The following is a 15,598-nucleotide window of genomic DNA, read 5'->3' as shown; positions in this document are numbered from 1 at the left end:
CATAAAGTCATGGATATCAATTCCCGATCACGAATATGAAATCAGAATCTTACTTCGTGAAGTTGCACTTTCACTCATCAAGTATCACGTCATGAAGTCATTCCCGACCACTAAACCCGGGTGTGATTTCTTCAAGCAGGGTGCATCCCAAAGAACAACGACCCCCCCCCCCCCCCCAAGAACGAGAGATCCCCGAAAAAGAAAAATCAGCCTCGCCACGCCCTAAAATTTTAAATCGCGCCATTACGCCCCATGGTGGCTGGACAACCACCCCTGCTTTTTAGTGTGGAGCCTTAGGATTGCTTTACTCGGAAAGGAAACTCTAAAAGGTGAGGAGTTGTTGGTGAAAAGGAAATTCGAATTATGAGTATCAATTCCTGATCGCGGATATCGACTCAGGGTTATGGACTAAGATCACGGTTTCGACGATGTTTCCAAATTTCGACTCTTTTCCTCTATTATAATTCCAATTTTTCCCATGTTATACAGTAAAGAATGAATTACGTATTTTGAAAATGTTTGTTTGTTCTGACCCACGAGAATGATTATAATATGAGGTGCAGCCCTCAGGTGGACCAAGGTTGAGTACCACTGCTTTACAAGGTTCTGCAAAAAATCTGCAGATATTTTAGGTTTCTGCATTTTTTTTTTCTTTTTAACTTGAAAATACTTGCAGAATTTCTTCATTTTCGACATTAGGCCCGACGAGAGGCCATGTCCGCCTTGTCGGAAACTAGGAGCCCGGGTCTTGGGGGGGGGGGGGGGGGGGGGGACGGCAACACACTGACACACACCCACACAAAAAAAGGAAGAAAGTAAAAGGGGGAAAAATTTCGAATAAGAGAATACGTAAAGATCATGTGAAATTTACTTTTTTGGTATTTACTGTTGTCGCACTTAATAGAGTAAATTGTTTTCTAGTAAGCAGTTTTGATTCTTTTCCCCTCTTTTCTTTCCTTTATTTTTTTTTGGGGGGGGGGGGGTAGGGGCCCGGCGACATAACTGACTAGGGGCCTTTCTTTGGCTCTCTGCGGCTCTGATGGACATCACGATCACGATAACCCTATGATTGGACCATTTTTGACTGATGAACTATCGTGTTTGTAGCATTTTTATCTAAAACTTGTAAGGAAACTCGTTGAGAGTAGGTCAATTGAAAATGCATTTGCGTTGCGATCAAAATAAAGAAAAATCAAAAGTATATCTAATACAATACTGATAAAAATTTTAAATACATAACAAAGGAAGAGTTGCAAGAAAATCAGATGTGTGTTTCCGTGTTTAAAGGAACCCCTTTTCCAATGCAGAGTAAAAGTGACGTTTTAATGTTTTCAACTTCAAGTCTGCAATTTTAACACAATTACAATGTTTTTAACTTATCGTACAAAGGTGGGGATTTTATTTGTACATCGAGTATCGGTGCGGGATGGGTAAATAGCATTGGTTGCGTTGAGGGGGAAAGAAAATTATGATAAAAGGAAAAACGCTGGAAGCAGCAATGAATTACTTTTCTTCTTTGCTGTAACAAACAAACGAAAACCCACTTGACAAGAGAGAAATTTCGTGTCCAGCTAAGTTAAATTGGGGCAGAATTTTATGGTTCCCTATCGGGAGGAGGAGTGTTGCTTTTTCGCGGAAATTACTGGGAGGTCCGTCGTCTATCGGGTCGGAACCTGGTTTCGAGTGAAGGAAAAAAAAAATCCCAGAGGCACTGATCACGAGCAGACGATAAGCTTAAAAACTCCGCCCCCCCCCCCTCTTTTCTTCGCGCTCTTTGTTGGTGGTGTGGGGGGAGAAAGAAACATCGCAAAGTGTGCACGTTGCGTGTAAATGCGGCCGGCCTTGACACCGGCGTCACCTATCAGCTCTCGGACCCAAACTGGATTTCCTGCAAAGAATGTCACGCGAAACGCGCGTCCGTCCCTATCACGACGCGCACGCAGCACTTCGCTTCTTTACTTTGTGTCTCCTTTTTTTTAACTGCCATCGAACGGCTCGCACAACCCCCGGGTGGAGCATTATCGAATGGGGGGCTCGCTCGCGCTCTCCCGCTCCCATCACTCTGCTTTCGCCTCTCCGCGAGCGCAGTTCAAAATTCGCCATTCGCGCGTCCAATTAAATGACCATTGGCGGAGCCAAAGCGCATTGACAGTTTTTCTCGTCTGGTGTCAAAGAGACTTGGCGTATAACTTCAGCTATGTCCAGCAGGGTTTCGAACAATTAACGATTCCAAGTTTTTGAAGGAAAATATTGCTGATTTTTTTTTATAGCTTGAAGAATTTCATTTAATTGATTCATTATCAGCCAAAATGGTTACATTCAAAATGTTTCTTTACAAGTTTTTCGTCATGGTCAATGGTTACATCCAGATTTCATAAAATTTGAAGTTGAACAGATGACAATATAGCTTTAATCAAAAAGTTGCGGTTTGAGGCAAATTTTATATCATCATTGATAGGTATGAAAGTCAAAATAGTTATTGCATTTAGAAGAAATGTGGTGGAAAATTGTTTGGGCAATTTCCGGATATCTGCTTTTCAATAGTAAATGAAATTGGTCTACAGCATTTTGTACATAAACTTTTTTTTTTTGTTTCCAGATGAAACATGTGAATGTAGAAAATAATCACACATAATTTGCAACAAAAGTCACCATGGAGCAGTATGAATTTAATTCGATGGACAGTCCAGATAACTTGCAGCTACCACCAAAAAGGCAGAAAGACTCAATGCGACCCATTACTACGATGCCAGAGTTAACTAGCATTCTTCAAGCAAACCTAAGTTCCTATAATCAAGAATTCAAGCACAAGTTTCAGAATTCGGCTGAAGCAGATGGTGGCAAATTTTCTGAAGGGCCAAGGACAAGAACACGTTCCAAGACGGGTCAAAGTGCTCTCGATGACATTCCTCCCTCGTTCTTGGTGCAAATACCTCATCACTATCCATATAAACCAGAGAAGAATAAAAAGTGCCAAGTCTGTGGAAAGCATGCGAGGACGCCGTCAGATTTGCTGCGCCACATGAGGGTTCACACCGGTGAAAGACCTTTCCCATGTGTGGCTTGCGACAAGACATTCAAGTGCAAGAGAAGTCAACTAACCCACCAGTACCTCAGTCATGGAATCAAAGATGGATTGTCGGAGCATCGTTTAGACGTTCTGGACCATCGGAAAGTCAAAAGAAATATTTCTAAAATAAAAGACAATTTTGTGAGTCAGATGCCAAACTTAATCGACCAGATCATGCACAACACTTTTCCTAAACAGAAAAAAGAGCCATCTCCACCAATCGATCAAGATGAAGATACTGAAATTATGGCTGGGGAAGAAATTTCATGTACCAGTGATGTCCCTGTCAGTTTTGTAGGGTTGTTTAGCTCACAGAAGGAAAATGGTATTGGCTCGATCACTGGCGAGGAAAATCATAACCACTTGGATGAAAAAATCCAAGAGCTGCCATTGAACATTAAAAAAGAATGTGACTCCACAGAACCGAAAGAAAAAAATGTAAATAATTCTGAAAAGAGTGCAAATAGTTCTTTCCTAGTGATGAAGAAGAAGAAAAAGGATCGCTTTAAAAAGGTCCCTGTACTTAGAATTAAAACACACAAGTGTACACATTGTAAAAGACAGTTTAGATCTGTTTACACTCTCAGGTATCATCTCAGGTCAATGCATGATGAAAAGGTATACCTAAGTCCTGCATTGGAAAGTAGACTGAAAAAACGAAGGTGGGTGCCACCTCATGTTAGGTTACAGAAGTCCAAACTGAGCTCAAGTGGATCTCGAACAGAAAGCAGAAAAGATGGCTTTAATAAGATCAAAAGTGCAAAGAGCAAAGAAAAATACAATTTTCTTCCAACGTACCCAAATGAAGAAATAGAACAAAAATTTCTTTCTCAGGTGAGGCAGAGTTTCTGTGACAATACCCCACAAGTACTGCAAGCAAATAAAAATGATACTGCAATAGATATGCATGTAAATAGTGACTTAACAGCAGCAATCAAAAAAGAAAATATTGACAATTATGAAGATGAAATCAACAATAATGTTTCTGAAAAAATAGAGGAAAAAGAAAGAAACATCAGAAATATCATGGCTATGAATGAAAATGAAATGAAACAACTGCCCTTTTACAATAATACACTGCCAAATTCAACTGCAAACACTACAGCAACTGGTTTTACATTAAATTCAACTAGCACAACTACAGCTTCTAATCCATTCGTTTTACCACCTCATATATTCTTTCCTAGTACGCCTGCAGCAGAGGAAGGTTTGATGAATGAGAAGCCAATATCATGGGAAAGCTTACAAGTAACTTCAGAGAGTGTTCTGATTTCAAAGCTGGAAGCCATTCATCCTGGAACACAACAAAAATATGTGCTCTATAAATGTGGACTGTGTGGAAAAGCTTTTGCTAGTCTGAGGGTCATTTGTGGCCATTTAGCTCTTCACAATGACACCAACAAAGAAAAAGATTGTGAAAAGTGTGGAGCATCATTTAAATGGAGAACTGAACTCGATTCACACTTGGAATGTCATCAGACTGATAGAAAATTCATGCAAACATCTCCCTTCTTGCCAAGTTACTATGTGAATCCATTTCCTATTCCTGTTGTAACACCTAACGAACAAAATGTCATGTCAACGACCAGATTGTTGCCATATCCATTCTTTCCTATGCCTCAACAAATGCCTCCAATCATGCAACCAGGATTTTTCCCTTTCTTTGCTGCTGCTCTTCAGCACCCATCTGTAAATAGCCATGAAGAAAGTGTTCATAATGCAACTCAATCTCCAATAGATAATAATCATAATACTGAGAATGTTGAAGAAAAGAATTTAGTGCAAAGCTGTACTTTCCAGTGTAAATTGTGTCCAAAAACATTTGACAGAATTTTCTCATTACAAAGGCATGAGCGTATACATAGTGGTGTAAAAGCATGTTTTTGTAAAATATGTGGTAGAGGTTTTAGCGAACTGAGAAATTTAAGGCATCACATTATACGTTTCCATGCTGAATCCGCACAAAAAGAACCGTTGCCATACAGAAGACGTCCAAACAGGATAAGAAATGTTAGCAGTTCTCAAAAGCTGGTTTCATTTTTAAAGAAAACTGCTGTTAGGATCTTGAACCAAATGGGACAGAGTAAATTGGACCCACTTACACAAACTGAAATCAAGAACTCTTTGGTGGACTCATGTGCAGAAAAATCATCTGAAGTGAAGTCCGAAAATGAGGCTGAGAACCTGTCTGGTTGTGCTCAGTTGAACAGCTCTGAACATCGGATGGAACAGAATGGTACTGCCATGATGCCCAAACTCTTTGATGCTACCTCTCATTTGACTCAACTTTCCCCTACTCAGGATCTCAGCGAAGTTCCTCCACCTAAGCTTTCACCAGGTGTTGCTGAAGACACCAAAGGAACTAACTCCACAAAAGATACGGGTACTAATGGTGCTGTGGAAGTGCTCCAAGATCCAAAACGGTCTCTTATGGGTAACCGAAGGAAAGGCAGGCCCTTCAAGCTATCCACAATGTCCTCCCAGACATTGAACCTTGGTGGTGATGAACTTTTATTCCCTCTAGTAGAAAACAGCTTTTTGGAAAAACATGCAGAAGCACTTTCAAGCAACAATTTATTGCAAGCTGCAAATATCCTAAGTATGTATAGACTTTTTACAGTTTATAAGTGATCTAGTTCTTAAAAAGATTAATGTTTCTGCGCGCTTAAACATATTTTTTTCTGAAATATTCAGATGTAGGAGCAGTCTGATCAACCATATTTGAATTTAATAATGACACTGTAATACGAGGCGTATTTTTAAAGTAAGTTCCGTTTTGATATAAAAAAAGAACGAGTACAGATAGAGCAAAGAAATTTATTGCACAAAAATCTACCATCCTTACGCTATTTTTTGACATTGCTCCCGTGATTTTCCAAACATTTGTCATAGCGTGGTACAGGTTTTTGTATACCTATTCATAGAAAATTGCCGCCTGTGTAGTCAGCCATGGGATAACATGTTCTCTGAGCTCATTATTGCTGTTGTGCCACAGACCACCTTGGAAAGACTTTAGATGCCGAAACAAATGAAAGATGCTGCAAGCAAGGTGAGGGCAGACCAGAGGATGTTCAAAAACGCCCAGCCAAAGCCCTGTAAGAGTCCTCATGTTTGACTAAACGGGCGGTAACTTTTTACGAATAGGTATGCAAAAACCTGTACCACGCTATGACAAATGCTTGGAAAATCACGGGAGCAATGTCGAAAAATAGCGTAAGGGTGGTAGATTTTTGTGCACTAAATTACTTAGCTCTATCTGTACTCATTCCTTTTTTATATAAAAACGGAACTTACTTTAAAAACACGCCTCTTATTTTAGTTGTTTTATTAAATGTCTTTCAATAATCATTTTCAAATTAGCTTATCACATAATATATATTCTAATTGTCATTAAACTAATTACAATTAAAAAAAAGAATTTGCATGCCAACCTCTCCCCCCCCCCCTTTTTTCAAAAAAATAAATAAATAAGTAAATAAAAGTAAAATTATAATGAATGAATTAATGTGTTAAAGAAGTGGCACATGGGAATTTCTCCCCCCCCCCCCCCTCGTCACTGACCCAACATATAAAAAAAATTTCCATATTCAATTCTCCCCACTCGAAACAATGATGATAATAGTTTTTGGAATAACCACTTTGCAATTGCTTGTACTTAATTTAAAATTATATTTAAAAAAAAACACTAGTACCACGCATTTTAATGAACAATTTTTATTAAAACCATGTTCTTTTTATTAGAATAAATTTCTCTTTAAAGTCAAGAAATGCATTTATTTTTTATCCAAGTAATTTTTTATAATGTGTTTTTTACTAAAGGCTTTTAAATCAATATTAAATTGTTTTTCTTGAAGTAATAACCTAGATGCCTTAACCAGTGCTCATATTAGTTCCTGACAATAATATTAATCTATTTAAAAGTAACCATTATGTAGGATATCTATTCATTTGCTAAAATAATCTTATTACTTGATATGAATAAAGTGATGTTTCAAAACTCGCTATATCGATTTTAACAAATTTGGCTAAGATGAGTTTTGTTTTCACATCTGTATATTATATAAAGTTTTGTACTGTTAATCAGTTTTAAATATATATTTTCTAGTAATTTTATCTAGATTTAAAGTGAATAGGTGCCTTTTTTTAAAAGAATGTGTGGAAAACTTAAAATAACATTGCTTAAGTTAAACTTAGCAAAATATGGATATAGCAAGTTTTGAAGTGTCACTATACTCAAATGCCCTTACATGGAATATGTTTTAATACAAATGGATCAATTGTATTTCTTATTTTTGTTAAATTTTGATTATTGTCTTAATAACATTGATTTTAATCTTCTTAGCTATTTTATTTGATATGCTCGACAGGTAAAAGCACACAAAACATCAAATTATAAATTAAAAAATAGTCTTGTCGCAATTATACAACTTTGAAAATGCATCTTTTTTAACATAGTATTTTTAAATCTTACCACTCCCCAAGCAAGTAGCTACATTTAAAATATTGTCAACAAATCTTTGTTCTGACTGAGCAAAAAACATTTCTTGTATTAAAAAAAAATCTCTTTGGAAAAACTAAATTTATTCTTCAGTAGTCCCCCCCCCCCAATTGCAGGCAGCATTTGCCTTGAGTGCAAACTTTTTTTTTTTTGGGAGGGGGGAGGAAGCATTTTGTCTGAAGCAATATTTTTGAAAAGTAATAGTTTTGAAAAAATTAACACAGATTATGAAAAAATAATTTAAAAACAGAAATGTACAGTTTTTGTACCCCTGTATTAGAGTGGTTTGTTTTTGCACTTGCGATTTTTGGAACATCCTTTTATTCAAACTTTGGACAATTGTTGATAGATCAATAGACATAACTATAGGATAAGTCAATTTCCACACTCTACTGGAAACCCTGGTATTATTATCTTTTAAATTTAATAAATGGTATTTTCTTAATGCTTATTTTCGTGTATCCAAGTTAGATCTATTTCAAATTAATTTTCATAGTTCATGTTCTACAGCAGCCAGGGTTCGCCGATATATATCATGATATATATCCTGACATATATCTGATATTTTTTTTGAAACTATCATGATATTTGATACTTTCGATATTTATTTTTTCAACGATGGTATATATTTTCAAAATAAAAAGTATATTAATCATAGTAATATTGTTCATTTCTTATTAAAAATAAACAAAAAGTTATGTACTATATTTTTATGATGTATTAATGCATCAATAATATAACAAAGTAATACAATATCTATTTTTTACTTGTATTTTATATTCATTAAATTATTAGTAATGCAACAATTTGAATTCATATTAAAAGTGCTTAATTGAATATTAAACATTGCTCAGAAAAAAAGAAAATGTCTTATGATTGTGATGCATATTATTTATTTCTGATGAATTATATAACTAAAAGTAGCTAACAGAAGAAAAATCAGTGAAACAGCTAATGCTAAATTAACTCCATTAAAATTGACAGAAATGTAAAACAAAATATTAGATATAAATAGTGAAAGAAACCTTAATTTTAAGTATACATATTGCAATTATAATATAAGAAAATAAAAAGTGATTTGAGGATGCATTTACTATTTTAAAGACTTAAATTTGTGCTAATTGAAAATATTGGATATATATCAAAATATCCGATATATACAGGGTGTCCGAGAAAGATCCGTATAACTTCAAAAATTTATTGAAAAAGAAACAATAGGGTTACAGCGAAACTAATTAGTACATTAGATAGAATAACTCAAAAAGTTTTTTTTCCCATAACGTAAGTTATTACCTTAGGAAATTTCTACATGAGACTCTTTCGTAGCACAAACAATATCAAGACGATAATCCAATTCCATCCACGACCGTTTCAGCATGCTAATATCAACAGTAGCTACAGCTGTTTGGATGTTTTGTTCCGTTGTGTTTGTGTATCGGATTTTGTTTCAATAAACCACGCAACACATTGAGCTTTCTTCACGAGATCCGCCACTGAAATAACTAAAATGCTTTAATATTCTTTTGCGTGACATGTAGCGCCATGTATGGTCAGAAACATACTGCAGAAAAAAACTTTTTGAGTTATTCTATTTAATGTACTAATTAGTTTTGCTGTAACCCTATTGTTTCTTTTTCAATAAATTTTTGAAGTTGTACGGATCTTTCTCAGACACCCTGTATATCAAAATATCGGATATTTTCGAAAAAATCATGATATTTTCGAACCCTGACAGCAGCAATTCTCATAATAATTAATAAGAGGGAAGATGCTGAAATATTTATACAAGAAAAAACTAAATTATAAATTTAATTATTTTACGCTAGGAGTGAAAGTATTGCCAGTTTTAGCAGTAAAAATCCTCCCAAAACTTAACTCTTATGTAGTGAATTAAAACAAATCAAAATATTCACAATATAAAACTAAAATGTGATCATGTCCTTTTTATGTGTTTTTAGATGGCTGTTTAAAGCCCGAGATAGCATTTCCACAGTTGAACTTCTTTAATATGGAACAACCTTCAAATGAACCAATTGATATGAGAAATCCTACCGCAAAAGAAAAACCAACTGATTTGTCATCACCCCCAAAAGCAGAAAGCGAAACCAATGAAACTCAGGACAGAAATCTTACTTTGCCAACCGAAAATAACATAGGGTAAGAAAAAAAAATATTTCTCAGATTTTATAAACAGCTATTGCTAATCAAGTTACAAAAAACATGTTTTTTTAAGTATGCTAATGTATTATTTAAATGTATGCTCAATTCTAGAGTTTAGCAAATTTTTATAATAATTTTAGGCTACTCAGAAATAGTCAAAGGAAAATTTTTACTAGAATTAATTGAAAATTAAAGATTGCATATGATAGCATTTGGGAAAAGCGAGAGATGATCATCTTGCAGTTGATGAAAAATAACATTATAGTTCTACATGTTAAAAACATGACTTAAAATTTACAATATATTAAATTAAAGCATTTTTTATTTCTTTTTTCACTTTTCTTTCCAAAACTAATTCTAGTACTGCATAAGAAACATAAAAGCAATTTTTAATGAACTACCAGTTTTTAAAATCAGCTGCTTAATGAAATCAAATCCTCTAGAATAAATATGATTTTTAACAGAGCAATATTTCATTCTCAACAGTATTTAAAAGCTGTTTTATGGTTCGCTCAATTATGAAAAGTAAACTCCAAAAGAGTGACCTGACCAACTAAAGAAAAACTTTGATAGTCATATCAATTAGAAATATATATATATATATATATATATATATATATATATATATATATATATATACAATAGAAGACCGTTATAACGCACACCTTGGGACCTGAGCTTTTGTGTTATACAGGTTTTTGTGTTATATAAATCATTTCACAAATTTTGAAACTAATATTTAGAATATATCTATCTATTAGCACTTCAGAATGAGTTTTATCCCCAGTGAGTATTAAAGCACCAATATTACAATTAGTTATTCACAAATAAATATGTTTCACAATCAAAATCCTGCACTTCTGCTAGCTTCATACTTTGCATAACAGCTGCATTTTCAAGAGCCATCTGGTATTTTCTGTTTACTATGAGTACTTATTTTCAATTTAAAAGCTTTGAAATAAGATGGAAAGATGAAAAACTTTCAAAATTTAATTTGCCTAACAATTTTTATGTTTGCAAAGCAAAACAGAGGGATTTTTCAAACTTCAAAACCTATTGTTTACTTCTGAAAAGTAGTGCGGTTTATAGAGAATTGCATTATACAGGTCGGCGTTATAACGGTCTTCTACTGTATATATATAAATACGTACTAGAGCCTAATGCCTTCTAAAGTTGTTTAAAGAATGCAGATTAATCACAGAATTTATATTAAAATACTAAAACTTGCAGTTTTTCTAATTCTTGAAAAGCAATGCTATAACATATAGTTATTTTTGTTTTCGTTTTGCAGATTAGGGCTTTATAATGAACCATCGCAGAATGCAAACGCTTTGAAACTACCAGACAATTTTGAATCAAGATGTCTGTTTCCTTGCAGCTACTGCCACAAAAGTTTCAACTCTATTACAGATATTAATAGGCATATGAGTTTCCATGCAGGTGAGTTATGAACAAGAATGCATGTAAAATCATTTGATTAGGCATTCTCTTTAAAGGCTTTTGAGTAAAATATAATAATTATAACTATAAGCACATTATTGATAAATGAATATTTTCATATTTTTATAGAAGCATTAAGTACACAATATACAAATGGTTTTGGTTTGATAAAATTAATGTAAGGCAAAAAAACAAACCATTTGTAGAAAATTGATTCTAAAATAGCTGATGCTAATATGCTTAATTAGATATCTTAATCTTTACTAATAATAAAGCTGAAAGTCTCTCTGTCCGGAGGATGTCTGGATCTCTGTGATGCGCCTAGACCGTTCGGCCGATTTTCATGAAATTTGTCAGTTTGTAACATGGAGTTGTGCACCTCAAAGCGATTTTTCGAAAATTCGATGTGGTTCTTTTCCTATTCCAATTTTAAGAACAAAAATATCATAAGATGGACGAGTAAATTACGAAATTATCATAACGTGGAACCGTAACATGGGCACAAGCCAATTGGCGAGATATGAAATTATCATAACGTGGAACCGTAACATGGGTACAAGCCAATTGGCGAGAAAATGCACCATACATTATTTGTAAATACAGTCGGACCTCCATATATCGAAGTAGCAAATTTCCGGAAAAAAATTTGATATATAGAAATTTCGATATATGGAAACGATCTTGTTTTATCATAAAAATCAAATAAAAGATTAAAATTAAAGCTAATTTTTGTGTATGAAACCCTGTTTATAATTTATACGAGCATCGGATTAAATGAAAATTAATATTTAAAAAATTAACAGAAATTACATTTTTGCTCCTTCATACATCTTCATTCTTCGGCAATTCAACTTGATCCGCAACATTAGGGGATTTTTGTTTTGACAATGTAATCGAGAAAAAAGTTAAAAAATAAATCTACTTAACTTGAATGATTTTTACTGGAGTTAAAAAGACTAGGAATGATAATCAACAGACAAAAGGGATAGTTTGAAACTACAGTGCTACTGGTTACAACTAAGACTTCAAATAAACTTGAGGAAATTAAAGAACTCCAGAACAGAACAACAACCTATCTACACACCCCTCAACCCCAGATTCCTTATGAGTTTTGTAGCAACCTTTAGTGAACATAATTTTCTCCCGTAACCTTCATTTTTCATGAGACAGTCTAAAATGGGGAAAAAAATCTACGAATGTCTCGAATTTTTTTCGATATATAGAAATTTTTTTTCTATGTAATAAACATAGATGTTTGCTGGGATTTCGATAAATAGAAAATTTCGATATGTGGAAGTTCGATATATGGAGGTTCGACTGTATACAGGTGAACCAAAAGACATTTTAATTTTTCTATTACGGGCAAAGCCGTGTGGATATCACTAGTTATAATAATAAAATAAATGTTTCATTTGCTGCATTTTGGAATAGCATTATTTTCTAATATAATTTGATTTTTATGAAAGGAAAAAATAAATGCACCATATTGGGTATGTTGGACTAGAGCAAAAGGTTAACATGGGCACGTTGTGCGTGTACTAATAGATTATCGGTTAACCGATTGAATATGGAAACATAATGTGCACTCACGAAACTAACCTCTGACGTCAACAAACATCATAAAATCTTCCAACACCTAGGCTAATGGGTAGCTCTATTCCACCATGACCATTATTCTCAAGATATCAAGTTCATAAGTTCGAATCAAAGCTATGTGTATTAAATCTTACCATGTGTTACTTTTTTAAGTCTTAAAAAATAAAGGCAGAAATTTTTTTCCTCTTCCCATGGACCTCACAAATAATATCAATGTTTATGAGAGGGAAGGTGATAAAAGTTTTAAATGTAAATATCTCAGCATTTAGTTTTATTACCTGCCATTACTTTTAGAAATAATTGAAATGCAAAATATTTTTCTTTCAGTTTTTAAGATTTTCTCTCCTAAAAATGTCATTACCCCTGGACAATAATTCTGAGAGTTTTTACTTTTATGTGACAGTATACAGAAAAAAAAGCGATAGAGAAACTAGATTCTAAATATTCCCGTTAATCTCAAATTTTGAAAATGTGTCTTAAATATTTGCTAAAAAATATAATATTTATTTATCAGAATTGTTTAAAGAATTCAAGTTTTTTTGAGCGTTAAAGTACTATTGCTTAACAATAAGTAAATAGCATAAGTGTATGCTTAAAGATAAAATATAAAATTGAAAGTGCTTAAATCAGATAAAATGAATTCAAAGTAATTAAAATGTTTATTTTTTCTTCATAGATATACGACCGTTTAAATGTCCATACTGTAGCTACTGCAGTAGAACAAACAGTCAACTGAAAGTTCATATGATGAGACATGAGGGTATGTATGCATTGTGAAATTCATTGTATTATAAATCATATTTCAATTGTTTCACTCATTAACACATTCATTATACAGTCAACTCATGCGAAATGGCTATAACGTGAGTTTTTCAGGAGCAACGAATTTTAGAGCTGAATTGAATTTCTTGCTACTATTAGAACTTAATGATAATGGATTGTCATATTAATGTACACTAGTTATCTCTCTTTTTGCAGCAGAGGGGTTTGAACAATAATTTGCTAAAAAGTAAAAACAATCAAAATAATAATTCACTGCAAGAAATATCTTTTAAGTTGAAAACATAAAGTGAAACATTATAATTGCATTATAATCATTTTCTTTTGTTGTCATTACAAATAATACTAACTTTTTTTGGAAATATTATATTACTTGTTTATAGAAAATAAGACTTTTATTGTTTATCAAAGTGCATCTGCAAATGAAGGGGCAAAAGTATACATTTAAATTTTTAAAAGTGAAAACTTAAGCATAAACCTTTATGCTCAAATTATAATACTTGTTAGCTGATCTACTTTCTAGAACTAATTTAACTTCTAAAATTAAACTTGTATAAAGAATGCTTCAATCAATGCCTTAATGAATTGCAATAAATAAAAATAAAATTTTCATTTAAAAGAGAATAATTTATTGATTTTTCTTTAGGAATAAAACATTATATGTGCCAGATATGCAACTACAATGGAGTGACACAGTCAGATTTGAATCGCCACCTGAAGACTAGAACCCATCTCCTACGTTCTCGAAATGTATGTGCTTGCTGCGGCACAGGTTTCCACACACGCAGTCTTTCTGACGAACATTACAAGAGTTGCCATTTGTCTGCAAATTCAAATAATCAAGATCAAAACTCTAAGAATCAACAAGAAACCTCAAGTAAATCAAGTACGTCCAATAACAGAAATCGGGTGACACGCTTGAAGCAGTTCCGAACGCCTGAAGAGAAAATCAAACACGAGTTCTATCAAAAGCTGTGCGACCTAAACAACATGGGCTTAGGTGACATGGCATTAGGAGACTTTCTGCAACAGACCTCTGCGTCGGTTAATGTTGAGAAATGAATCACGCACACATTCCACCACGACAAAATGAATTTATGTGTATTGTTGGAGACTGAAGCTATGGAGTGCTTGATAAGATTCCACAATGATTTCACAAAAGTAAATGGCATCAGCTTGGTGTTTTCTTGTAACTAAATCTTTATAAAAAATGTTTAATTTTTTATTAGTCGAACAGCCATTTCAAAATAACAAGTTCCTTAAGTTGCGGTGATATGTATTTGAGATTAAAAGCTCAGTGATATTTAAAGTTTGAGCACCCCAATCTGATGGCAGCAACTGATGGCCGTCCATTAAAATACGTAAAGTAGATGTCAACTCTTCAAGCATCTTGCCTTGGATTTGAATCTATTACATAAATCATTCCAGAAACCTCTCAAGCACGCTGCATTTTTAAAACAAACTATTATATCACAATAAAGTGAAAAAAGAAATCCATGCATCAAATGTAAAGACAAAGATCCAGATCATGGACAGCTACTCAGGGGAATTTCAGGAACATACAAAGTATCTATGTAATAAGACAAAACATGAAAAAGTAAGTGGATTTTAAATTTAATTTGAAAAACAATACAAATTTGTTAGTATCAGTTGTATATTGTACTTTGTGCTATATTCCGATGAATTATATACTCTAATTACTATTTAACTCCTCTACAGATTAACTTATGTCAACAGTTTTAGCAATAGTTAGAAACTATGGTATTTCATATTTTCCCAGCAAATACAAATTAGTAATATTTATTTTAGTTTCAAATATAATATATAAACAAAAAAATATGGAAGACCTACTGGTTACTTGATTGTTTAAAATGTCTGACGTCTATCAGCTGCACAATCCGATAGAAAGACACTCATTATTTTCATGATGAAAACTAATAAATTTGTAACATTCGTGCAGCCAGAGAACCTCTTACTAAAAAATGCTTTAGTACTTCTTTTAATTTTAGAAAGAAAAAAAAACTGAGCATCAAATTTGTGTTGATATTTCCAGT

The 15,598-nt window shown here is 33.4% G+C and overlaps 1 protein-coding gene across 1 annotated transcript; it reads left to right on the top strand.

Annotated features, from left to right (window-relative positions):
- Positions 1 to 2,706: 2,706 nt before the first annotated feature.
- Positions 2,707 to 15,091, top strand: LOC129221934 (zinc finger protein 236-like). The gene is made up of 5 exons (XM_054856318.1): positions 2,707 to 5,669; positions 9,527 to 9,725; positions 11,020 to 11,168; positions 13,441 to 13,524; positions 14,191 to 15,091. Exons 1-5 carry the CDS (start codon positions 2,729 to 2,731, stop codon positions 14,604 to 14,606), a joined length of 3,789 nt encoding a protein of 1,262 aa, XP_054712293.1. The 5' UTR covers positions 2,707 to 2,728; the 3' UTR covers positions 14,607 to 15,091.
- Positions 15,092 to 15,598: the final 507 nt, after the last annotated feature.

This window comes from Uloborus diversus, chromosome 5 (genome assembly GCF_026930045.1).
Source record: "Uloborus diversus isolate 005 chromosome 5, Udiv.v.3.1, whole genome shotgun sequence".
Taxonomy (NCBI): domain Eukaryota; kingdom Metazoa; phylum Arthropoda; class Arachnida; order Araneae; family Uloboridae; genus Uloborus; species Uloborus diversus.
This window is presented reverse-complemented; position numbering and strand designations above follow the sequence as displayed.

Coding starts and splice junctions, on each gene's coding strand:
- LOC129221934 (XM_054856318.1), top strand. CDS start 2,729: ATGCGACCCATTACTACGATGCCAGAGTTAACTAGCATTCTTCAAGCA. Junction 5,670..9,526: donor GCAAGCTGCAAATATCCTAA/GTATGTATAGAC, acceptor ATGTGTTTTTAG/ATGGCTGTTTAAAGCCCGAG. Junction 11,169..13,440: donor GCATATGAGTTTCCATGCAG/GTGAGTTATGAA, acceptor TTTTCTTCATAG/ATATACGACCGTTTAAATGT.